The 26,716-nt window shown below is 43.1% G+C and overlaps 1 protein-coding gene across 4 annotated transcripts; it reads right to left on the minus strand.

Annotated features, from left to right (window-relative positions):
* Nucleotides 1–1,038: 1,038 nt before the first annotated feature.
* LOC110588791 (STAM binding protein) lies at nucleotides 1,039–26,716 on the minus strand. Of its 4 annotated transcripts, none has more exons than XM_021699178.2 (10): nucleotides 26,687–26,716; nucleotides 24,578–24,795; nucleotides 14,616–14,691; nucleotides 14,233–14,328; nucleotides 12,553–12,919; nucleotides 10,235–10,359; nucleotides 9,222–9,359; nucleotides 3,991–4,103; nucleotides 3,051–3,150; nucleotides 1,039–1,697 (listed from the first exon to the last, which is right to left on the minus strand). In XM_021699178.2, the coding sequence occupies exons 2-10, from the start codon at nucleotides 24,778–24,780 to the stop codon at nucleotides 1,641–1,643; spliced, it is 1,275 nt and encodes a 424-aa protein (XP_021554853.1). In that variant the 5' UTR covers nucleotides 24,781–24,795; nucleotides 26,687–26,716; the 3' UTR covers nucleotides 1,039–1,640. The 4 variants fall into 4 exon arrangements, with proteins under 4 accessions (XP_021554853.1, XP_021554854.1, XP_044774671.1 ...); XM_021699179.2 differs by lacking the exon at nucleotides 26,687–26,716 and adding an exon at nucleotides 26,613–26,644; XM_044918736.1 differs by lacking the exon at nucleotides 26,687–26,716 and adding an exon at nucleotides 26,443–26,477.

Here is a 26,716-nt window from a genome sequence, read left to right on the forward strand (position 1 = left end):
AGAGAGAGACACTTGGTAAAAGCCTATTATTGCACTAGTCCAAGTAAGAGGTAATAAGGCCCTACACTAAGCAGTAGCCCTGAGCATGGAAAGGAAGGATGAATTTCCTGGAACGTCCCAGACTGGGGCAGTTATAGGACTATTAAGGCAAGGTGGGACAGTCCAGGCTGCCTCTGGGGCCACAGTAGGGAAAGGAAGGCAGTGAGAGGAGAGGCACTCTTGCCCAGACTCCTCGCCAGACTCCCTTGGCCCCACATTCCCTCCACCAGAACTGCAGAAGAAAGAATTTCTGATACTTTAGGGGTTAAGAACCCACGAGGAGAAGAATAGAGACTTGGTTCTTCCAGGGGAAAAGTTCCAGGACACTAACCTAAGTGATAAAGAACATAATATATTCAAGGACACAAAACATTTAAATGAAGCAAAACTTCAAAATGAAGCAAAACTTCATACATTTGCAGACTTTTTCCCATAGAATTTTAATATAAAAACTCATTCTTCTCCTATACAAGGTATTTACTCTCCTGCCCTCACCTGAGAGGTCACTAACAATCCCATTATTTCCAGGCCACCTTAGAACGCTAGGCTTAGCTCATAGAAAGAGAAATACAGAACCAACTGCAGCTTCAATCACCTTCCTAGATGTTGCCTGAGTCAGAAAAACATAGTCAACATAATAACATTGGTAGGGTGGGGTGGCAAAGGAACGTGATCACTCATCTGGAGCGTAACCTGGCACTGCAAATAAAGGCTCTATTATCGTTAGCTGAAAGCTTTCAGGGCATAAGAAGGAAGTGAACGGGATGACCCACCTGAGACAACACCAAAAGAACAGAGAACTTCACAGCTCTGGAAGATGGCAACAGGCAGACAAATGACACTGAGCAGTTAACAGTGAACTGGGACACACCTTCAATGTCAGCCCAGCTCAAATTCCATTTTTCCCTCACCTTTCCCCAAACAACCAGACCTTTTAGTTAGCTTGTTTCCACAATACTTGATCAAACAGATCACTCTAGAGCATACACACACAAAATATGTTAATTGTTATTTTATTGTAGAGGAAAAAAATATCCTGAAATACTTGTTAAATAACAATACTTCCTAACAAAATCATTCTTTAGGGTTTTCGGGCCTCACCATCTGGTCAGACATAGTGAGCTACCCTTCACCCTTGTAATAAGCTTCATTAATATTGTCATAAACCACAGGAAAACCCAAAGATTTTCTAAATGGCTTCCAAATTTCTGCATAGATGCCCTTAATAATTTCAGAGGTAAGCAATAAACAAATTGATGGAGAAATGAGAAAGATAGTTTAGAGGAAAAAAAATGTTAACAACTGGTGAATCTAGAACAAAGGGTATAGATTAAGTGTTCATTACACCATTCTTTCAAGTTATAATTGCAGACAGACTGAAAAGTTGTCTAGCATGATCATGCTATTTTCCACACTTGCCTAAAAAATACAGCCAATTATTCTTTCTTAAACCAGAAATATAAAATCAGTTCCCCCCCCAGGTGATACTCACTTTCAATTCTGTCTAAAAAAGCTTCCAGAGCTTTCTGCAAATTTAAATTAAGGGGCTACAGTACACTGATATGGTTTTATAGTTCTTGGGAAGTGTTCGAGTCAAATTCTCATCGAAGGTCTATGATGGTCACTGCTCTGTCCACAACGGTCACGTGGCTGCAGCTCTACAACAGGGGAAAAGAAAGAAAGGGAAAGTCCTGGAAAATTCTAAGAAGTCACTTTTTAAACCTTCTTATTTAACATGCTTATTCTGGCTAGTGGTTTCCAGTTTGGAAGCCAGACTGCTACTTACATGGCAGTTACAGTGAGGGGCCTGGGAGTCAGTGACTCCCCAATCCCTACCTGTAACCTCAATCAATGTGGGCCCACATAGCTTCATTTACTTTTCAGTTGGATGTATATCCTAGAGTCGGTCACGAAATTTACATTTATTTGAAAGAATTGCTGAATTCATTAGTTTTTTTGGGGGGGGGGTCACTGTGTCAACCAGCTAATACAGTGCACCCACTGTCACTTGGGGAATGCTCAGTTTTGGCATGCAAAAGGGGCCTTTATAACTGAAAAACTGAAAACGCAGGCACTTCTTTTGCAGCCTCTATTTCAACATCCTGGTACCTAGACATTTATTACATTCCAAGCAGACTGACCTATTTTTGAACAGATCTGTCAGGAAGTTCTTTCTCAAAACTCAGCTGAAAACTGTCATTCCATCAGGACTTAGTTTTAGTTCTGGGAGTCCTATGAAATGCACTCGATACCTTTTCATACAATAATTCCTCTAACACCTAAAGTCGGTTTTCAGATCCTCCCTGAGGTTTCTCCTCTAAACATCCCCAGTTCCTTTCATGTGACAAGGTTCTGAGTCCCTTTTCTATACTGGTCACTTTTTGGTGAACCCAAAAGAAATAACACTCCATGGCCTGCATGGAGTGAAGCAATCTACTAGATTTGAGGGGCAAATTGAAAAAGTTTCAGCAACTGAAACTTTTTATTCATGGCATATAACTTAGGAAAAAAAAAACTTCCTAAGAAGGTCATAAAAATAAATCCTTATTATTTAAGCAGAATTTCAGAATCAAATATACCTTATCAATCTTAAGTGGCTTCTTTCCTTTGAATTCAAATCTCTTATTGAAGTACAGGCTTAGCAACTGGTGTTGATGAAGGAAAAATACTAACATTTAATAAGCCAGGTACTTTCTGTATATTCCTTCAATTAAGCCTCTCATTAACCCTATAAAGTAGGTATTATCATCATCATCCCCCTTTCCAGATGAGTAGGCTGAGGCCCAGGAAGATTAAGTCTAATCCAAGATAGTCCTTAAATGGCAGAGCTACGACTCAAATCCATTCCTATCCCACACTGCTTCCCACTTATGTCGTTTTTAGGAAGATTTGCAAAGATAAGTGACAAGGCTGATCCTCTATGTGGGTCAGAAAGGACAATGCACCTCATCAGCTCAGACTGTCTTCCCTGCTTGAAGCAGAGCCCCAATTTCTTCTATATAGATACATACACAGAAGAGAGGTGGATCCTTGCTGTGTGGATGAAATCCTTTCTGGCGACAGGAAGAAATCTCCTCTAGTCCGTGGTCAGTTAGTTTAAAGAATCCAGTTCTGCAATAAGAAAAAGCAGGTCCAGAATCAAGCAAAGGTGTTTCCCTAGTCCCAAACACACATGGATGCATGCGTGCGCGCTTACACACACACACACACACACACACACACACACACACACACACGGAGTTCATTTTGAGACAGCTTCAAAAGTATGCTGGCACATAGGTCTCTTCTCTGGTGAATGAATCAGAGTTAGAGAATGACTCATCACTGCCACCACACTAGCTGTGCTGGGAGAATTCATAGTAAATAACAGGATTTAGAATGAAAAAGAAGTTAGCTGAGATAATCTGTTTGACTCTGAAATTCTTTAATCTGACATCAGTCTTAAAATTCCTATTGCTTCAAGTCAAACACTTCAAATTTCTTATGTCCTTTTCTTAGAAAAGCATCGAAATTGTTGTTCGATTATCTTTATTAAACAAACATAGTAGGTGTATCAGGATATGGTGCTTAAAAGGTAACCTTTTAAAACAGCCAATGAGGGGCGCCTGGGTGGCTCAGTTGGTTAAGCGACTGCCTTCGGCTCAGGTCATGATCCTGGAGTCCCGGGATCGAGTCCCGCATCGGGCTCCCTGCTCGGCGGGGAGTCTGCTTCTCCCTCTGACCCTCCTCCCTCTCATGTGCTCTCTCTCATTCTCTCTCTCTCAAATAAATAAATAAAATCTTTAAATAAATAAATAAATAAAAAATAAAATAAAATAAAATAAAACAGCCAATGAATACCACAATCTACATATTTTACCGAGAACAAGGCCCTCCAAACAGAGACCTTTTCCTCAGAGGCTTTTCCCCACTAGCCCCGTGTACTGCCCCAAACCGCATCTATGGACTTACTCCTGGAACTTGGGGGAGCAAACAATGGCTATTGACTCCGGCAACATCATCTGGTAGGAGCAATGAGTGTGTAGGTCAACGCTGGAGAGGAAGGCAGTCTGTGTGGGATGAGTCTGAGAAGAGGAAAACACGTCTGAGATCCCCCTCAGGGAGACAGCCAAGCCTACCCCATGAAGGAAACAGAGACAAAGACTTCTCAACAGCTGGCCACAATCCCCTTCTCCAGCACAAAGCCATTGGCAGTCACGATGGGGTACGCCTGAAGTTCATTACTTTTGAGCACTGTAAACAAGTATAGCTTAACAGGAGTATGTGAAGAAATGATCATTTCTAATTGACCATCAAGACTTTTTTGGCCCCTCACAAGCTCTCTCTCCGCAATGGAGAGTCATCCATTCTGGAACAGATGGTAGATGCCATCCAATACTTCAACATGGTGGAAGTCAACGACTTAAACCACAGTTGGGTGAATGATTCTTCTTCCTGAGAGGTGTTAAAAGGTCAAGCATGAGGGGCGCCTGGGTGGCTCTGTCATTAAGCGTCTGCCTTCGGCTCAGGTCATGGTCCCAGGGTCCTGGGATCCAGCCCCACATTGGGCTCCCTGCTCTGCGGGAAGCCTGCTTCTCCCTCCCACTCCCCCTGCTTGTGTTCCCTCTCTCGCTGTGTCTCTCTCTGTCAAATAAATAAATAAAATATTAAAGAAAAAAAAAAAGGTCAAGCGTGAGTGTGCAGCTCTACAGGCAAAAATGGCAAACGTTGTCCTATGGCTAAAGCATACCATACAAGGATGTAAGAAGCAGGGGGGCACAGCGGTAGTTAAATCACACAAAAAAGCCTATCTTGTTTGGGGAAAGGACCAAGATACTGAAATTTGAGGGTAATCCGTTACAGCACCATTGAAATGTGCATTCAATTTATCTCATTTGTTTTCAATCATTTAATGTTTTTGTTTTCAATCATTTAATGTTTTATTGAGCACACCACTGTTTGTACACAAATGAAGAGTCGCATAATGCCTTATGTTCATCTTAGAGGGCTGTAAATACAGATAACAAGAATGGAAAAAGCCCCAGTAGGACTCAAAAAGACTACCAACCTTCACTGACAGAAAGACCAGAACATAAATAAGTGTACTTGATCAGCGTTCTCAAACCTGCTGTGTACAAAATGAAGCTCCCGAGGAGCCTGTCGAAAGCATTGGCTCCTGGGCCCCACCCCTAGAAATATCCATCCTGAAACACTTTTTTTTTGAAAAGCTCATATAGGGGAACCTGGGTGGCTCAATCAGTTAAGCATCTGACTCTTGATTTCGGCTCAGGTCATGATCTCAGCGTTGTGAGATCAAGCCTCACATTGGGCTCCATGCTGGGCGTGGAACCTGCTTGGGATTCTTTCTCTCCTTCTGCCCCTCTCCCCACCTATGATAATAATAACAATAATAATAGAAATAAAGTTGATTCAATGATTCTTATATGCAGCCTCATCTGAGAAGCACCCCTCCACAGAAAGCCGTGGCCAGCTCACTGTGGAAGAGGTCTGCAGGCCAGGAACATGTTAGCTGAGTGCTGACAGCAAATCCACACACAGGTCCTCGCGGGGCAAGTACGAACTTTGGTGACCACAAGGGAAAAATGGTGTCTACCTAATTATAGGACCCTACAGGACAAACGGCCTGTGCCAACACCTTTCATCTCACGGTTAAAACAAGGAATTTTAACTGGGAACAAACGAGGCCTACACAAGCCGATCTAGTCCTCTGATTTCTAAAGTTGGCTTAGCTAGAAAGACAATATAGAGACACACAGCAGAAGCTCAATAAATAATTGTTAAACTAAATCAAAAAACCTTGTCTTGAGCCTCTATTCCCTTCTATTGTGCTTTCTCTTTCTCCTTCCCTTCACAATTGAATTTCTTGAAAAAACAGTTGTGTCTGTCATGCTGGAGACAGAGGAAGGCCTTTTTATGAAGAGAAAAACAATAAACCAAAGGAGCAGAAGTGAACAAGGAGACTGAATGCTGGGGGCAGCCTCGGCGCCTGGATGGGAGCGGACCAGCCACGGGACAGCAATGCGGGCTAAGGCAGGGCTGAGGCAAAGTTCAAGGACGGCCTCGAATACTGGGCTGGAGGGTCACCCGGTACCCGGTAGCTGGTGAGCAATACATGACCATATAAACTTTTGGACCAGGGAACCTGATTTATAGCTGGCAAAGTACAGAAGGAAGAACTGATCTGCATAATCCTCTTGCCAAGTTTAGGATCTGAGCAAACCTCTGCTTTTTTCTGTTTTTAATCCCCAGTTAGGAAGGAATGGTACAGCAATATCACAGGGGGAAAAAAGCTGAAATACCATCAACTTCAGCTCTAAATTTGTTCCTAGCTGGACCTCACAGTTTTAGAAATCCTTTTATTCATTTGGGGCTGAGTTCTACCTGCAGTCTAAACAGTAATTCCCTGAACATTCCCCCATCTCCTCCCAGTTCCTAAAACCACCTGTCTCCCCTCTGGCCAGGCAGCGCATCGAGATGGCAACCGTGTTGAATCAAATGAATTTCATCAACCCCTCCACACAGAACCTCCAAAATCTCTCTGTATCTTTCTGAATTCTTCCTTCGATTCTGTCTCAGAAGGATGAGTGTTTTCTACTGCATATTAAGATGAGCCCCCTTTTTGTACTTTTGATTGAATACTTTCCTACCTCAGGGATATACATGTAGGTAGTAAAACTGTAAAGACAGCAAAGGATTTCCAGAAAAGCCAGGAAAGAGAGAGATTACCTGTATCAGAGGGGAAGTGTGACAGGGCAAGACCATCGGGGTGGGAGCATGCCTCTCACAATGTTCTCATTCTTCAAATGGGTCATGTATGCACACAAATGTTTGCTTCATGATTCACTGAAGTGTACATTTATGTTTATGTCCTTTCTTATGTGATATATTTCCAATATAAAGGTTTCAGAAAAACCAAAATCGAAACAGAACACATGTTCAAACCTTTCATGCTAAGCCATAAATCAAGCAAATACTCTCTCAACCTGGCTACTCCTTAAATCACTGTCCCATTTTTTTTCCCCCTTTCCCCGTGAACTAAACTCTTCCAAAAATAGTGTACATTTCGGGTGCCTGGGTGGCTCAGTTGGTTAAGCGACTGCCTTCGGCTCAGGTCATGATCCTGGAGTCCCGGGATCGAGTCCCGCATCAGGCTCCCTGCTCAGCGAGGAGCCTGCTTCTCCCTCTGACCCTCCTCCCTCTCATGCTCTCTGTCTCTCATTCTCTCTGTCTCAAATACATAAATAAAATCTTTAAAAAAAAAAAAATAGTGTACATTTCACCATCAGCATAACCTCAATCCCCCTTAGTTCTTCAACTCCTACAGCGTGCCTCCTCTGGCTTCTGTGCCGTAACACTGCCCTCCCCCTGCTCTTCCACCTCTTTGCTTCATGACCAACTATTCCCTATGCTCCCCTGGGCAGCCTGCCCCCAACTACTGGTGAATCTTTTCTTGCTCTCCATTCTCCTCCAGTCCCAAGGCCCCCCAGGTCAGCTCTATGCAGAGGTCTCCAAATCCCTTTCCCACCTTGACCTTGCTCCCTAGTCCCAGCCACATTTCCAACTTCCTGATAACTACCTCCACCACCAGAATGCTCATACATACTTTAAATTCAACATGCTCAAAACTGAACCCACAATTTACCCCACTTCTAAAGGAAGTTATCCTCCTGAAGCCCCTGTTTCTGCTTATGGGATGATCACTGCCACCCCCATGAGTCAGGCCTGCTCTCTAAGTCACCAGTGGCTTTTACTCATCTTCCTCTTACTCATTCCCCACATCCTCTGAAATGCTATGTTCATCTCCTTCCCAAATGCAATGTCATCACCCTAGCTCTCATCAGTAGATTCTATCACCACCCTAACCTCTTATATGATCTCCCTGCCTCGACCTACTTTAAAACTGCCTTTATTTTAGATATTCTAAGAATGGCTTTGATCATATCACTGCTCTATTCAAAAACCTTTAAAAGCTCTCCACTTACTAAAAAGCAGAACTATTTTGCCTATCTACCAAGACCCCCCCAGAACATTGCTCCAATGTATCACGTTAAAGCTTATCGACAACGGTTTCCTGATATGAACCGTAAACCCCAACAAACCAGACCTCTCAATGTCTCAGGAACACAGTCTGCTTATTCCAATGCTGCCCCTGCATATGGAATTCTCCCTTAGCCTATCTTGTCAAAATTCTAGTAAATCAAGCCAAGGGCAATCCTTCCCTCCTCTGAATTCCATAGTGCTGTTCACACCTCTGGAGGCACTTGGCACATTCTGCCTCATGTGAAGAGTGATTACTTGTCCCTTTGTCTAATCTCCTTTATGAGACTAAAACCATATCTTACTCAAATTTGTATCCTCTGGCAGATAAGAAACAAGTTTTCTACCTCCCACATACTATAATAGGGGGTACCCAATAGAAGGCAAACATTTAGGTCATGGAATGCAGACAGGAGAGGCATATGGGACTGCCTCCTGGGTAAGTATTTCCCGAGTCTAACACACCTCCCCAAATCCAGAAATGAGCGGACTTGTTTGTATGTAAGCCTCTCACACAGCACGAAAAGTAGCTTGGTCTGTGGAGTGAGGGTTTGGAAAGGAATAGAAAGAAAAATGTAGAATGATCTTTAGGGATGGAATTACATTTTACCTAAATATCACCAGAAGGTTACGCACAATAAATAAACACTTGAAAATTCGCCATATTGGTGACCCAACTGGTTTACATAAAGGTGTATGCTCCTTTGACAAAGACCGAATGCAAGCATCTGAATTAACTTCCTTGGCTCATTAAAATATTTTGATTTATATACCTTTCAGGAATATCCTTTGTATGAAGTAGGAAGAGCCTGTACAGTCAATACCCACATATACTCTAGGCCAGCGTCCTATCACCATTCACACTCACAGGGGAACTGGGACTTTAGGGAAACAAGTTCATTTTGATTAAAATGGTTTTTAAAATTAAAAAAATTAAAAAGCCCTAAGTAGTTCCCAGAAATCAATACCGGAGTAGAAGCAGTCGAGTATGCTAGGGAAGTCGAGTGTGTATCCGACAGAGGGAAAAACAATCACCTAAATAATCTGGATATAGTTCACTTTGCTCGAAGAAAGAAATAAGCAGTGTGTTTATAACATGGGGAGAGAGGAGGAGCCTGGCCCTCGGGGCGCTCGGGATTGCTTACATGGATCCAGCCCAGTGTGATGAGACTCTGCTGATCCTGTATGAGGAAGAGCTCTTCTTCGTTCTCGGTGTGGCAATAATCAGACCCGGCACTTTGCTTGGGGATGAGAACATGGGTAATGGTAAACTCATTCCTCATCTGTCAAAGGAGAAAACAGAACATCTTGTCACCACTCCCTGGCACTTGTGCAACCCCACTCTGTCACAGCGGTGGCAAGGTAAACATCTATACAACGAAGGCCCTTCCCTTGCCAGCACGAGGACTCGTGCCCCGAGTCCCTCACTCAGTGCTTCCCAACCTCGGCTGCTCATGCGCACTCAGGGGGTGCTCTGCAAAGCCACCGGCACCCACAGCCCTATGGGAATTTCATTTCCAGCTGCAGCCAAACCAAGAAGCTCTGGGATAGTACCATTTCTCTTCCTTTGCTCGAATCTAAGGTAGTTTCCCTCTTACTGCTTCTCTTAGCCCTTCTCATTCTCTAAGGCTCAGTTCCAGTCTTTTACATTTCACTCATTTCTGCCTTCAGCAGTTAGCAATGAGTTCTTCAAGTGCCTCTATTCAATGACCTTTCCTTCCTCTGAATTCCTAGCGTTCTACCGCATATACCATTCAGCGTGTTATTTATCTTTGGGGTATATCTCCCATCTCTCCAAAATGCTCCGGTACGTTTTGTGGACACACGCTACGTGCCTTACATATTGTATATTCCCAGGCCTACCATAAAGGAGGTACTCAAAAACTGACATACAGGTAATGCTGGCTCTTCCTACCAAGTTTAGAATTACTTATTTCTTACTACTAGCATGAAAATAATCCGTTCAATTCAAGGGACTGTGAAAATCAACGAAATGCAAGGTCACCAAACTCAAAGTAACTTTGCATTATGCTATCCCCGGTTCCTTCTCCAGAGGGATCGTCGCCAACAGTAACTGACCCTGGATATCTTCTCTGAGAGTCACAGGAAGCCAAGGGGAAAGGAACAGTCCCAGCTAAGGAAAGTGCTTGTTTTTTACCAGTTTTCCACAGAGAATTCCACATGTCTCTACTCCTCGGGCTGTGTTGGCGCTGGCTAGCTGGAGAAACTGCGGGCAGAGCCTCTCGGGCACCGCCACATGGCGCAGTCCATCGATCGTAGGAGCTGTCGTGGAGAAAGGAGAGCAGTCTGAGACCACGGGGAGAGCCTTCCCAAGCAGACCCCAGAGCTGGCAGCCCTGGGAGAGCAATGCCAAGTCACTGGGGTTCCCGAACTATGGACAATGAGTGGGGAATCTCATCCTAATGGATGAGAAGGAGGAGGGCTGTGGCCAGAGCCACTGCAAGTACATTACTTTAAGAAAAGAGGCTTTAACCATTCAAGTTAAGACAAGAGTAAACTACTACTTAAAACAAGTTCCTGAGCTATTCAGGAATTCTCTATCACAATCTCATACAAAGGATAAAAAAAAAAAATAGCCTCCTCATTCAACTGAGTTTTATTTTTATTTTAAATCTCTCTTTTATCTCGGATAAGAATATTGGAGAGTAGGACTTTCAAAGAAATACACCAGATACATTCTGGGTAACAGAAAATACTTTGGGTAACTAATTCTGAATTTATTCATTTAGAAGAACGTTAAAATGCCAAAACAAAACAACAAAAAACCCCCCACATTCTGGTCCTCAAAAGAGGCATGAATGCACAGAACAGCTAATAAGCCTGGTTCAGAATGCCAAGAATGGGCCCAGTTGCTGGACACCAGGGAGAAGCCCTGCAAGAGAGACCACAGGCTCAAGTTAGGGGGTGTTTTTCGTGGTCACATTTTCAAAAAAAAAGGAAAAGGATGTTCTGTTTCTGCACATTTAACAGCAAGCTCTGAATTGCTGGGGAGGTAACAGACCGGGGAGCAGGCAGTCACGTGGCAGTCTAATGGCGGTATCTGAGGATTCTGAAGGAAGGCTCGGCATAGTCCTTTCTTTGCAATTCCACAACCACTCCCCGAGTGCACACCAGTGTGCACACCGTGCTCAGATCACAGGAAACACAAATATGAGTAAGACTCAAGCCCCAAACAGGAAAAAGTTAAAATCTAGTTATTGGCAAATGACTACACTATCAGGGAAATGATCTCAACTGCATTACAGATACTAAGAGCTCTGGGAGTCTTAGGGAGAACAGCATCAATCTGAACGAAAGGAAAGGGATCTGGCAAAACTTTAAGAAAAGCAGGGGAAGGCCGAGATAGAGAAAAGAGGTTTTAGGTTCAGGGCAAATGTTAACAAACCTCCTTGGATAGGATAATCCAGGGGCTGCTCTGGGAACGTGACAGCCCAATCTGACCGGAGCACAGAATATGGATGAAGGAAGAGCAGTGGGAGACAAGCCTGCCAAGTCCATGGGAAGAAATCCTAAAGGCCAGGCTTCAGAGTCTGGCACCCCCTGCCCACTCTTACGTTGTCCTTGTAAGTGGATCTTCTGCAAAGCTCACTTCCTTAAATGCTACCAGAAGGCCAGTTCCTTCCCCAAATGATCTATTCTACTAATCGAGGTATATGCATCATTTTGCTGCTACTGTTACTGTCTCAGATGGCCTATCAGTGGTGAGAGGAGGAAAGACTGCCAATAGTTTTTATGGCTAGACTGAATCATCACCGACTGCATATAGTATTTCCCTTGACCAAGCTCCTTAAGGATTGGGAACATTTTCAAGGCAAGCGCGACTCAGTAGCCCGTCTTCAGTTTTTAAAAGTCAACTGTTGAGGGGTGCCTGGGTGGCTCAGTTGGTTAAGCGACTGCCTTCGGCTCAGGTCATGATCCCGGAGTCCCGGGATCGAGTCCCACAGCGGGCTCCCTGCTCGGCGGGGAGTCTGCTTCTCCCTCTAACCCTACCCTCTCTTGCGCTCTCTCTCTCACTCTCTCTCTCTCTCAAATAAATAAATAAAATCTTTAAAAAAAAACAAAATAAAAATAAAAAAAAATAAATAAAAAAAAATAAAAGTCAACTGTTGAATTATAAATTGGTACTATAAATTTCAGGGCCAACAGCGGACTCTAGTTCACTGAACATTTCGAATCTCTGTATAATCCTTAAAAGTTGACGGTCTGACCTTCAAGGATATTATGAGCTCTTCAGAAAAGCAACCTGCGCCAGGTAAATTATATGGCTGAAGCAACGGCCACTTTCACATGACAGCCAGTGTGACAGGACCCAGCATGACAATACTGACCAAAGGGGCTTCTGTGACCAGGGTCTAATGAGTGGGATCATGGAGGTGATCTTGGGCTGAAGCCCCCAGAATGACACTCTGCCTGGCTGGCACTGAGACAGAAGAGGACAGCAGCAAGCAGACTCACTACTTTCTGAGTTGCTCAATGCTCCAGGTTTCAAGGACCTGTCCACCACGGGTGGCTTGGCAGGCCTCACGGCCGTATTATAGTCCAGAGATTGCGCGGACGCCACGGGGGCCGGGGGAAACACGTCTGGGGAGGGCCTCTCCAAGTCCGGCACCAGGGGGCCGCCGAGGCCAGGGTCCACCTTCCCAAACTCCTGCACGATTTTCCGTCGCTCCTTTTCCAGCTCCTGGTTCCGGATCATCTCCTCAAAGGCATGGAACTGCTCCTGCTCCAGCTGCTGCTGCTTCTGCTGGGCCACCCTCTGCCGCTCCTTCTCCAGCTCCTGCTGGATGGCCACGCTCCGGGCCAGCTCTTCTGCTTCCCTCTTCTACAAAGAAAGAAGAGGAGTCAGGCTTACACGTGACACTCGGGCGACTTCCCACCTCCGGAGGACAAGGCTCTGCAGCTGAGTGACTGCTCAGGCCCCATTTCCCGACATGGCCCTCATGTTTCCCTCACTGCCTGTGTCTAGCCGGCCACAGCAGCCCGACTCTGCAGGGACAGCGAAGGTCCCAATCCCCTCACCACCCTTCCCCGATGGCTCTTACTAATGCATTTTCGTCTTTACTGAAATCTTGATGCAACTTACCCTCTGCACCTCATAATCTGTATCCTACAGTTTTATACTCTAACTGTGCTGTGTATACATTCTTTATCCCAAGTAAGGCTGCAAGATAGAACCAAATCTAAACTTGACCCTGCTGTATTGGGGGTCTTTACTGAATTTTAACCCAAAAGGAAGCCTCCAAAATTGTCCTGGTGATTAGTTCAATACAGAGTTTACATTTTAAACTAACAAGAAATATCAAGCAATAATCTCCTTCAATAAGGTTTTCACTCACTCAGTCCCTTAGAAATAGACACCTCATAGCTGTTTACCTCTCTGCTGATTTTCAGCATCAGAGTTCAGAACAGGGCTCAGCAGAGCACTACAAAATAACGTGGAAGGGCCTGCAACCTGCAGTGAGTATTCACATCTGACACAGACCACAGACGTGCCTTGGGAGTTTCTCCACGTGCTTAAACTAACTCTCCCTAACAAGAATCATTTGAAAACAGATTGAAGAGCAATCAGTTATTATAAACAGGTATAACCAAATGTGAATCAACACCCCAAAATTAGCTGACCTAAAAACTTATGTTTTAGTGACAATTTTCACTGTTCTTAGGTTCTCACTCTAGAGATAGCAAACAAGATTTTCTATCCCTCAAGTCACCTTGTAAGACAAGTAGGCTAAATCTGTGTTAGAATCCTCAGCCTAGGGGCGCCTGGGTGGCTCGGTCGTTGGGCGTCTGCCTTCAGCTCAGGTCATGGTCCCAGGGTCCCAGGATCGAGCCCCGCATTGGACTCCCTGCTTCGCGGGAAGCCTGCTTCTCCCTCTCCCACTCCCCCTGCTTGTGTTCCCTCTCTCGGTGTGTCTCTCTCTGTCAAATAAATAAATATAATCTTAAAAAAAAAAGAATCCTCAGCCTAAACACTTGTGTTCTACTCTTTTGAGTTTCTGGCCTTTGCTGAAAAAAGTAAAATATGACACTAAAATCACAGGATCTGCTAAAATATTGTATTGCAATGCCAGGGCACAGCCTAAGAAACCAAAATAATTTCTTTCTTTTTTTTCTTTTTTGCTCTTATATACTTACCTTTTCTTCATTATATTCTATATATTCTTTGGTATATCGTTTTAATAGCTCTTCCTTCAGCTCTTCTGCTTTGGGAAATGCAATCTCCTTTAACTTCTGAGACACAAAAGTAGAAAACTGAGAATTAGAATAATTCCCAGCTAATTAAGCAGAGAAGTAAAAAAGACTTAAGTCAACTTGGCAATGGCAACAATGTTTCTAAAAACAATGTTAAATACCCCCTACTGTACCATAACTGCTACTTCATAACTGATCTGGTGAAATGGCCTTATCTCCCAGTGCAGGATTTGAAGCTCAGGTGCGGACACCACTAATTTTACCTTGAAGTTAGTCTGTGTTGCTTTGAAGCTTTTAGATGGGCAACAGTGAAAATGAAGACCCACCTTTACTGTGTCTTTCTTTTCAGGAATGACAGCCGATTTGTAATCTCGATGCTTTGGGAGTTTCTCAATAAAGAGCCTAAAAGAACGGATCAGAGTCATTATCATGCAAAGACAATGTCCAAATGTCCAACAGACTCTGAAGAAAAGCAACTTCCTTGTCCTGCGGCCACCACGAGATGGGTTTCCAGACATGCAGGGGAGGGGTCACACACACCCAGTGACCATGTTCCCCACCCACCTCTAACCGTGTATGTTTCCCTCCTCGCCCAAATCTGCTGTGCAGGAAGCACGAGACTCCCACAACTAAAAAGATGAGGGGGGAAGAAAAGCAAACCTACCCCGTGCCCAAAAATATTCCTCCAAAGAGATTCTTTTCTTGTTATGACCGTGACAGGCTTCCAAAGGAAAGGGCCTCGGTCACAAATTCTTCTTCAAATAACGGTTTGGCAACCAAGGGCAGGAGGCTGAGAAAACCCATGTTCCAGGACTACTCTAGCCCTGTGACCTTAACTTTGGCTTCTTTTTCTTTGGGATTCATGTGCCTTCAAAACAGAATATTCCTTGCATCATACTAAACACTGAGATGCTTAGACAGTACATGTGTTGTATGTGTGTAGTATGTGCGTGTTCCATGTGCGATGTGCATTATGGTCCTGATGAAAAGTTCTTAGAGAAACTAAGTGCTAGATTTTCTCTTTCAGTTTCATCCATGGCTGTAAAGCTCAGTGGGAAAAATAAACTGAATCAATTCACAGATCTCTAACGTTTATGATGTCTACTTGGGAACAGTGAAAACAAATAGAAGTTCAGTAACTTGTCACAGCCCAAAGTGGCAGATTCAGCAGGCCAGTTCCAGAGTCTACTCTTCTCACCACTATATCATTCTGCCTCTATATGGCTCTTGGAATGCCCCCAGACTGTTGGAAGGGTACCGAACAAAGATGTCTTTCAACAGAACTAAACTGTAATAAATACAAGCTGAGACCCAAAACAAATCAATTGAGGGGAGCTTACCCACAGCTCTAAAATACCATACCATAGTTGGGACTAACTGACTCTTTTCCACTTCCTGCCCATGGGTAGGAGTAAATGGAGGAGGAAGCCTCAGTAAGGGGAAAGAATTCGACCCCCACCAAAGCAAACTCTTTTTAAATGAGCCTCCTCCCTTGGTTCTATATTAGGCACATGAAATTTTCATTTCAATCCAATTTGACAAGACCCTTCAGGCAGGGATGAATTCTTAAATCAAAATGATTTTAAACCTCTTCCCTTTGGGTTCATGGAAAAAGAAAACAGTCTCCTTGAAGTCTATATTTAAAATTCAGATTCATTTGTCCACCCATCAAGCCCTGAAGAAGATATTAAGATAAGTAAGACTAGTTCTTAATGTTCAAGAGACCCATAATTCAGTAACTCTCTCTTGGCTCTATAAGACCAAGGTACCTGTTCGTAACTTTAGCAGGCTGAATGTGCTTTGTATGGAAGCCTGAATCAGCCAAGACAGTACCATGTCACATGACTACCACACTTTATATTCACTTGTGCTCTCAACCTGAAGAACTGTGAAGTCCCCGAGGCCAGAGATTCCTGTGTCTTGTGCTTCTTTGCAAGTCCCTCTAAAGCCACCATAGTGCCTGTATGAAGAGGCACTCAATAAATATTTGAGGAATAAAATGGTCTTAAAACCTTCAGATGAGCTGAGTAAAAAAAAACCCCAAAGTACACAAAAGTGCATATAGTATGCCACCTGATATGTAAGAAAGGGGGACAATTCTATGTGTGTATGTACATACACTTTTACCTTTTTTAAAAAAGATTTTATTTATTTATTTGACAGAGACAGAGATAGCAAGAGCAGGAACACAAGCAGGGGGAGTGGGAGAGGGAGAAGCAGGCTTCCCGCGGAGCAGGGAGCCCGACGCGGGGCTTGATCCCAGGACTCTGGGATCATGACCTGAGCCGAAGGCAGATGCTTAACGACTGAGCCACCCAGGAACCCCATACACGTTTACTTTTAAGTACACAGTAATACAGGAAACCAAGGGAAGTAGAGGGCAGGGGAAATAAGAGTAGATGGGACAAGAGTGGGAGGGAAACCTCTCATCATACACTTCTATTATTTTGATTTCGAGCCATGGAATGGAATCTAGTTTTTAAGTACAGGGAAAACTTCTAGATGTGTACATGAATACCTTTCTCTTGTTTCAGCAGCTGTAGTCAATTTTCTGAATGGGGAACATATGGGCAGAAGGGTCTCTTGAAACCAGAACAGACAACACAACCCACTGTCCGTACTGGAGGCAAGTACTCAGCGGTGAGGAGGCAGGCTCTGGAGCCACGCTGCCTGGACTCAAATCCTGGCTTGGCCATGACTAGCTGTATGAACTCCAGCAAGTTACTCGGTCTCATTACCCTTCAGTTTCCATACATATATTATATATATGGAGACAAACTAGTACTACCTAATAAGGTTGCTGGGACACTTAAAGAGATTTTTTAAAAAGTGCTTAATGAGCACTGGGTGTTATGTAAGACTGATGAATTACTGACCTCTACCTCTGAAACTAATAATACATTATAGGTTAACTAACTAACAAATAAATAAATAAATAAGAAAAAGAAAAAAAAGTGCTGAGCACAGTGCCTAGCACATAGCCATCTGCTACGACTGCTTTGTATGCTATATGATTGTTTTTACTAATAAATAAAAAAGTGTGAGCAAGAACAGATAAAGATGGTAACACCAGGGCTAGAAGCGTTGTAGGCATAGAATACCCATGGCCCAGAGGTATACTGTTCTCTGGGGTTAGATCTCGTTGCAACTTAGGGTAAACGTATCAAAGCAAAGGGAAAAACAAAAGCAAAACAATATTTAGGACAATGGGGATAAAAAGAGATACACAGAAAAGTAAATACAAAAGGTAAATATACGAAATGGTATTCAACTTAAATAAAAAGAGATACACAGAAAAGGAAATACAAAAGGTAAATATACGAAATGGTATTCAACTTTACTTACAATAAAAGAAATGCAAATTAAGATGAGGTACCATTTCCATATTATCAGATTGGCAAAGGCTTAAAGGTTAATTATAACCAATGTACACAGGGGTGTAAGGAAATGGGTGTCCTTATACACTTTTAACAGGACTGTAATTTGATAATACACTGTACTATCACAGGACTGCAATTTTGCTGGGGGTGGGGAGGAGAGACAACTATTCAAATTTTAAAATCTGTATATCCTTTAAACTCACAAGTCCACCTCAAGGAATTTATCCTACACAGTAATACAAAGACATGTGTATAAGACTATTCAATATAGCATTAGTCATAAAAATAGAGAAAACTAAAAACTTAAATGTCCATCAATAGGGGATTACTTAAAAAATTATGTTGCACCCAAATGCGAAAAACAACATAAGCGTTCACTCATTCATTCAACAGATATTTATTGAGCATCTACTATGGGATCAGGCATTCTTGTAAAGGCTGAGGATTGGGCAGTGAACAACAGTCATAAATCCCACCCCATAGGATATGCGTTACAGTGGCGGGGGGAAAGACAATAAAAGAAAAAAATATAATCAGTGCTAGAAGAAAGACATTAATAGGGAAGGGGAACAGGAAGTGACAGGGGAGGGAGTGAGATTTTAGATCGCGCAGCTAAGGAAAGCATCGCCGAGAAGATAGCATTTAATTGAGGACGGGAAGAGAGGAAATCATGAAGAGATCTGGAACAAAACTGTTCCAGGCAGAAGAAATGGCCCTGAGGAGAATGAGATGGATCAGTATGTCCTGATATGGAAGGATATGACTGTTAAGAAAGCAAGTTGTAGAACAGAATATACTGTATGATCTCATTCAGGCTTTAAGAAAAAAAAGAATAAACACACATGAGCCTATGTGCTTGCACGGACATAAACATTTTCCTGTACACACAAGAAATTATCTTGTATAATATCTTGTATAATATAAGAGATAATCAGTGGTTATCTCTGGTGGATGTGACTCTTCTTTTCACTTTAGTATTTCCTTGCTGGATGGTTTGGAAAAAAAATTGTTTTAATCATGAATATTAATTTTCTATACAAATAACTAATTCAAAGAGTCAAGCAGAAATTCTCTAACATGGATGGATGAAGGACTCTCCTCTCATTTCTTCCAGTCTTGGAAATTATCAGCAAAGTGAGCATGATCACAGATCCTAGTCTATAAGCCCCAATCCCAGAGGAAAACATTTTTTTTTTTTTTAAGATTTTATTTATTTATTTGACAGAGAGAGACACAGAAAGAGAGGGAACACAAGCAGGGGGGAGTGGGAAGGGGAGAAGCAGGCTTCCCGCGGAGCAGGGAGCCTAATGCGGGGCTCAATCCCAGGACCCTGGGATCATGACCTGAGCCAAAGGCAGATGCTTAAAGACTGAGCCACCCAGGCGCCCCAAGGAAAACATTTCTGATACAGGTGACAGACCATTTTCAGAAAGCAGGTCTGTGTTACAGGAGGCTCACACAGCAGACAAGAACTGCCTAAGTCCTCTGTAACTCCCTTCTATGTAGCCTAGTCAATGACCATAAAAAGCTGTGAAAGAATTCACGGCCTGAATTATTGTCTGTGCTCATCATGAAAATATGTACTGATTTAATATGCTGAAGATCCTGCTATACTGGGGTCTGCAAAAGGCAAAGCATTCCTACAGGAGGGAAAACCTCTGAGAGGGAAATGTGCTTCAGATCATTAAGATGCCTGAACTGCCCCAGGAAAAGAACAAACATGCCTTTTAAAATCCGGAATTAAAGTATCCACAAAAGGTCAGGAACAATGACTTGCAATAGTGGGGGAGGCAGAGGAGTGGTGAGGTAGATGCCTGCTCCCCTCCCTCCTCTCTCCTCAGTTGTAATAATTGCCTAAGTGAGCCACTGTTACTGACAAGAATATACCAAGGAAAATGCGGTGGAAAAACAGACTAAGAATATTAAGCCAGAACTTTTTCGCAACTCCTACGGCTTGTCAGTTCACAAAACCAGAATTAGGGTCTTAAAGATACCGGCGAGAAAAAATGGAAGTAACTACATTTATTGCTTCAGGTCAAGCCAATCCAACAAAGTCCCAAATTAAACTCCAAATCTAACAAAGTAAATAAATGAGCTGCTACATCCCACCCCCTTCTCACTGAGCTCTTCTGCAGGCCCACTTCATCGTATTAAATGGTCCCATCAGTGGGCCCCCATATACAGGGACAGATTCCCATACTGATCTCCCTGTGAACATGGATATTCGTGTCACTCAAAGTAACCCCAAATCACAGAACAAAATCGATTTAAGTATCTGTGTACTCTTAATCCTACCTCCTCTTGCCTATTCAAGAGTTTATTGCTACAGTTAAGCTCTCTCTTTTTGTGCTGTACCATCAGCTTCTCCTTCTCCATAGCTTCCGTTCCATCAGCAAAAAATATGCTCTAGAATCTCCCATCTCAAAACACACACCACACATTCATGCACTCCTTGTCCCCCTTCAATTACTCCCTCATTTTTCTACTTTATTTCTCTGCCCAAACTCCTCCAAAGAGTTATCTATGCCAGGGCTTGGCAAAGTACAACTAGTAGGTCAAGTCTGGCTTGCCATCTGTATCTGTAAATGAAGTTTTGTTGGAACACAGCCACACCCATTCATTTGTGTGTTATCACACTAACAGAGATCAAATGGCCTTCAATGCCAGAAATGTTTATTATCTGGCCCTTTATAGAAAAAATTTGCTGACCCCCGGACTATACTCATGGTCTCTGCTTTCTTATTGTCCATTCACCTTTCAGCCCACTCCAATCTAATGTCTTCTTAGTCCTTCTAGTGAAACTGTTTACCAAGCTCACCAGTGACATCACGACACCAACCTCAAAACCTCACCCACCCCATCTGACCCATTCTAACGCAGCTGGCCACTCTCCTGCAAATACTGGCCTCCTTTGGCTCCCATGACAACATTCTCGCCTGGATTTCCTCCTGACTCTCAAATCTCCCTTCAAGTCTCGTCTGCTGGCCCTCCCTACTTAACCAACCTCGAGGCTCTTCTCATTCTACAGTCTTATTATCAAGGTTTCTTGATCTTTGAATGTGTCATGAATCCTCCTAGCACCTGATGAAGCCTATGGACTCCTCAGAATAATTTTTTAAAGATATAATATAAAATATGAAGGATTACAAAAAAAACTAATACTCCTAAAATACAGTTTTCAAAATATAAAAACAGTACTATGTGCTTCTTTACTGATACATTGTTAATACATTACACAATAGGATCTAATTGTGGCTTTAATAACTGTACTGTAATTCAGAAGTAGAGGTAAGTGTAAATGCTATTTTGGGATATCAGCATCAATCATAATGCATAATAAAAATATCAATTCCTATTGGTGACATTACAAATATTATTAATACTACTGTGCAAAATGGAAGAAAATGCTAAATTTCAGTTAGAGGTTAGTAAACAAGAAAAGTTTTTCCCAACTGAGTTCATGGAGCCTACATTCCATTAGTGAATCCCTGTGGGGCTCCTGGACCCCCAGTTAAGACCTATCTGCCAGAAGATCTCAGCAGCTCTCATGGCTTCAGAACCACCCAAATGCCGAGGACTTCTGGGTTTATCTCTGACCCAGACCTCTCCTCAATTCAGACTGGTACGTCCAACTTCCTACTGGATATCTCACAGGCATCTTAAACTTAACACCTTAACATGTCAAAGAAGCCAGGCCTGAATTCTTGAATCTCCTCCCTACTCAACCCCTTTTCTATACCATTCTCCCCATCTCAGTAAATGGGCCAGCACATCCTGAAGTTACTCAGGGCAGAAACCTGAGGTCAACATTGACACCATCATCCTTCCCAAACTATCAGTCAGTCCCATGGACTCTACCTCCAGAATGCCAATGCACCTGCTTCTTTCCATGCTGCCACACTCCTTCACGCCATTGCCATTGGTCTCTCCCTTGAATTGCCATAAGAGTTTCCTAACTAATCACCCTGCCTTCTCTTAACACACCCTCCATTTACCACATAGTAGCCCAAATTTATATTTTTAGAATATAAGTAAAATTAAGTCATTACCTCACCTAAAACTCTGCAATGGCTTTCTAATGCTGTCAAGATAAAATGCAAACTCCTAATTGTGGCCTGCATGATTTGGCCCCACTTGCCTCTCCAGCCTCATCTCCTTCTCCCTCCTCACTTGCTACACTCCAAACACAATGATGTTCTTTCAATCCTCAGAACACACTAAGGTATTTCCTACTTAAGAGCTTCTGAACACACAGTAATACCTGTTTTAAACACTTTGTTTGCTCCAGGCTCTTGGAATGACCAACTCGGTGGCATCCTTCAAGTTTCAGTTTAAATTTTACCTGCTCAGACAGACCTTACTCTATTTGATACCCTTGGTTATTCTCTGTCACAGCACTCTCTTTGTTGCTTTCCTAGCATTTGCCTTACTCTGTGACATTTATTTCCTTACCTGTTTATTGTCTTCTCCCATAACTAGAAAGGTACACTAAGAAGGGCAGGGGCCATTTTACTTCCTATACATCCAGGACCTAGAGCAGTGCCAAATAGAGAGCAGATGTACGCAATATATATTTGTTGAATGAATATGGTCCTTGCCCTCAAAGCACTTTCTATGAGGGGCAACAGAACCCAGAAGGTCCTCCAGAAAATACTTGATAGAGTGATTCCATGATTCTATTTAACTTTCTCAACCATGATTCTTTGAAGAATTGTGCCCTAGGGGCTCATTCTGGGAGAACTCTCTACAAGATTACTGGAAATATACAAGAATATTATTTCTACCAGCAGCAGAAGAAAGGGACAGTAGTCAAAGAAACCTCTCAGGAAAGTAAGTTTTGTGCCCACTGTGCCAAGGAATGAAAAACTCATAATAGCTAAGAGAAGCAAAAATGTAACTATAATTCTATGTAACTTTATCAACACTGAGGTCACATAACAAGGCATGATGGCATGGATGAACTGCACGATCTGAGGAAACAGGCACTACTTTTAAACTTAAAAAATAAAGAGACAACAGCAGTCCCTTTTCTACCAAAGGGACTCTAAAATCACAGTACGAATCCCAGGAAGTCCACTTCTAGGCTACTTTTCTTTAGAACACTGGTTTTCAACTCGGGCAATTCTGCCACTTAGAGGCCATCAGGTAATGTCTGGAGACATTTCTGGTTGTCACAACTCAGGGAGGGGGTAAAGGGTGCTACTAGCATCTAGTGGATAGAGACCAGGGATGCTACTAAACACTCTACAATGCACAGGACAGCACCCACAACAAAGAACTATTCTGCCCCAAATGTCAACAATACCAAGGTTGACAAACCCTGCTGCAGAGCATGTGATCAAAAACTGAATGTGATTGGGGCGCCTGGGTGGCTCAGTTGGTTAAGCGACTGCCTTCGGCTCAGGTCATGATCCTGGAGTCCCGGGATCGAGTCCCGCATCGGGCTCCCTGCTCAGCAGGGGGTCTGCTTCTCCCTCTGCCTTCTTCCCTCTCATGCTCTCTGTCTCTCATTCTCTCTCTCTCAAATAAAGAAATAAAAAAAAAAATCTTAAAAAAAAAAAAAACTGAATGTGATACAAGTGAAATGCATTTATCATTTCTGGGAGAACACGTAGGAAACTAATAAGAGGGACTGCCTCTGGGGAAGTGCACTGAGAGTGTGGGGAAAAGGGAGGGAGAAGGAGACTTAGGTTTTAAATATATATACCTTTTCGTACCTTCTGAATTCTCTACCATATGTACATGTTACTTATTCAAAAAATAATAAAAAATAACCAAAAAATAGTCAGTGTGGCTCAAAACTATGGTCTCAACTCTAGCTTCAACTCACAGAACATTACCAAAAAGAAAACAAACAAAAAACAAGACCTATGTTGTAGATTAATCCTGAATTAAGAGTCAGAAAATCTAGGGGTGCCTGGGTGGCTCAGTTGGTTGAGCATCCGACTCTTGATCTCAGCTCAGGGTCCTGAGTTCAAGCCCTGTGTGGAGCCTACTTAAAAAAAAAAAAAAAGTTAGATCTAAGTTTTCTCACTCTAAAGTGTGGAACAAAGCATATCACTAAACCCAAAGCCTGCTTCCTCACATGTAGAATGGAAAGACAATATGCCCTACTTCATGTACATGAAGATCAAATGAAACAATGCAGGTGAAATACTCTGAACTATTAAGTCATACAAACACATTATAGTCATTATTTTTCTAACGGTCCTGGTATTATGAAAGAACAAGGCTAGAGATTATAAATGAGACCCTTTAACATTATTCCCTTCCTAAATTACACATCATTTCATTATCATTGGGGCTTTAGAAGTTGTTCCCTGTTAGATGCATGGCCATCTTCTATTTATGCTGCCTACCCTAAGATGCTAAGTAACTCAAGGGAAAAAAGGTCTTATGGTGAGCCACACAAACTGTAGGTGGTCAATACTTATTTGATGATTTGTATGATTATGATAAAGGTTAAGAAGAAAACCTTTTTCCTGAATCACTCAATTTGTGACAAAAGAAGTAGAGGTGAGGAATTTTGGCTCTGCTAAACCTCAACAATAATCCTATGATTAGCTTCCTTAATAAAGAGATGACAGGAAAAACATTCATCAATACAAAACATGTGTAGTTTAACCATCCCCTCTCTTGCCTAACAGCTGGGCCACGTGGGCACAGGCCAAAAAGCTAGGTCTCTTACTCATGAAATCACTGAGTCATGAAAATAACACTTTCAGTACTCATGACTTTGAATGTCAAGGACAGTCAGTATGTAGGAGCTGCCTGCAAAAATGATTAATGCTAATGATGTCGTAAAGTTCTCTAGTTTTAGCAATTCTGAGCAGCATAAATGAGCACAAGTGCAGAATGAGTGAGCCATCAGTCATCGGAAAAGAAAAAGGAAACTGGAGGTGTCTTACGTGATATACTTGTTATAGAGGATGAAGGCATGTTCAATGTTGCCTTCCTCAGAGTAAATGGATGCCATTCGTATAATCTCGACTCCAGAGCGGAAGTACCGTCGAGGTGGAATGTCTTCATTTATCTCCACTGCGCTACCCATCTGGGAGAGGGCCCTCACCCGGTCTTCGGGTGGAAGGCTCACATCTCCATGGTCAGACATCAGGACCAAGAAGTTCTGAGACAGAAAAAACAGGTGGCATGAGCACCATGGTCCCCATCACCCTAGCACAGCCTAGCACACAGTATGGTTCATCCCCGAACTTCTACCTTACAAGGAAATTAAGAGACCATAGGCTGTGGCTTGTATCAAGTGAGGTCTCTTTCTCACAAGAAGGCTGAGACCCTCGAGGAAGCCCATATCACAAAGATAAAAACACTGGCTGACTCAAAAGCCCACAATACCTGTGCCATAATTAGGTGGTACAGGGAGTAAAACTATAATGGGGGTTCAGTTCTACCCTTCATATTAATCATTCCCTATCATTAGGTGGCCCTGCCCTCAGCACCATAAAAGGATGGAAGGTATCTTATATTTTTTGCATTATTTCTCCTACCAGCTACCCACTTCCATCTATCCCAGTACTTGGCATAGTATACGCAATGAACTTTCTTGATGATTGTAAGCTGGTTTCAAGTTTGGTCATTTTTATTTAATAATGAGAGTAAATGACATTTTTCTGTGGTGTACTTTTTCATCTCTGATCACAATGTGAGGGGAACTGGTCTGGGAATGAATGTTCACAGTCCCAGTTCTGCTCACTAAACCACTCTTCCAGTCAATCCACATCATTCATCATGTCAGGGTAAGGAATTTAGATCTAAAAAAAAACTTACTCAAATCTATCTTCAAAGACTAAGCACTCTTCAAATAACAAAAGGGCACAAAGGTAAATTGAAACGCAAAAAAACAGACCAACAAAAAACCTGAGAGTTTTCCCTCCCTGTGTTTCAAACTGCAGTAATTCTACAATCTTTCTAGGTACTGTTGCTGTTAGAATCAGATTCCAACTCCCAATCAGATATCACTCTACATCATTTTTAAAAAGAATCTGGGTATCTGTTACACATCGAATTACAGCACACCCTAGCCAGCATGCTCTAAAATATACAAACTAGAGTAGAATCCATTTTGGAATTCAAGCCCCATGTCAACCGGTCCCATTTTGTCTTTTCAGTCTTAAACCTTACTCCTTCCCAACAGAGATCTTTTGCTTCAGTCAGGATTCTGATCTGCCCAGAAATCCTCACATGTGTTTCATTTGTCTATCCACTGTTTTTCTGTTTTCCACTCCAAGCCCTCCCTCAGAGAGGCTTCTCTTGGTCAATTCTATCTCTAGGTCACACTTCTCCCAAGCTTCCTCTCTAAACACCCTCAGGAATAGTACAAAAGCTGTGCGGACTACGAGGGATGCAGAAGCATTCCATCTCCCCCGAAGCCGTTTTAGAGGCTCAGAAAGCCGCTCAGCAAATCTAAAACTTCCCCAGGTTGCCTAATTAGTAAACTCGATCTAGAGCCCATTAAAGCTAACAGAAGCTTGTTGCGCCTCTATACCTCTGGGGAGAGGATCTGTAGGGTCGAGAATGGAACCCCCTCCCAAGGCCAGCGAGCGGTGCCTGGTACTAGAGGGCTGAGCAAGACTCCCGAGGAGATGTGGCATCCGCAAAAAAGGGAGAAGGTGGCATAAAAGACTGAGGAGGAACGATGAGGAGGAGGTCAAAGGAAGTTGCAGAATGAGCGGAGGGGATGTATTCAGTGGCGAGGGACCTCCTGACACCTGCTTCAGGCCCCCTTCTTAAAGGCCCTCAAGCCCAAGTTGCCAACCCAGGGCAAAATTATCCAAGGTTTTCGGGTCTTTAGAGAGCAGCAGGCGGGGACGCGCTGGGCCTGGCTGGGACCGGAGCCGTCAATGGCCTCGCCCGCGGCGGGCCGGGCAAGGGCGCGGGGGAGGACAAGGCCGCGGGGGAGGACAAGGCCGCAGGCCCCACACTCACGGCGGCCGCTCCCCTTCAGAGTCCGACCACGCTCAGGGCCCCAGGCCCACCACATTCCCGGGACCCTTCCCCACCTGTCCCCGCGGACGACCCTCGGAGCTTCC

Source organism: Neomonachus schauinslandi, chromosome 10 (assembly GCF_002201575.2).
Source record: "Neomonachus schauinslandi chromosome 10, ASM220157v2, whole genome shotgun sequence".
Lineage (NCBI taxonomy): Eukaryota > Metazoa > Chordata > Mammalia > Carnivora > Phocidae > Neomonachus > Neomonachus schauinslandi.

Excerpts from the sequence above, each read along its gene's own strand:
- LOC110588791 (XM_021699178.2), bottom strand. The coding sequence starts at position 24,780 with ATGTCTGACCATGGAGATGTGAGCCTTCCACCCGAAGACCGGGTGAGG. Across the intron at positions 12,920-14,232 it reads TAGAATATAATGAAGAAAAG|AAGAGGGAAGCAGAAGAGCT; the intron begins GTAAGTATATAA and ends CTTTCTTTGTAG. Across the intron at positions 3,151-3,990 it reads TGCTCCCCCAAGTTCCAGGA|AACTGGATTCTTTAAACTAA; the intron begins GTAAGTCCATAG and ends TTCTTATTGCAG.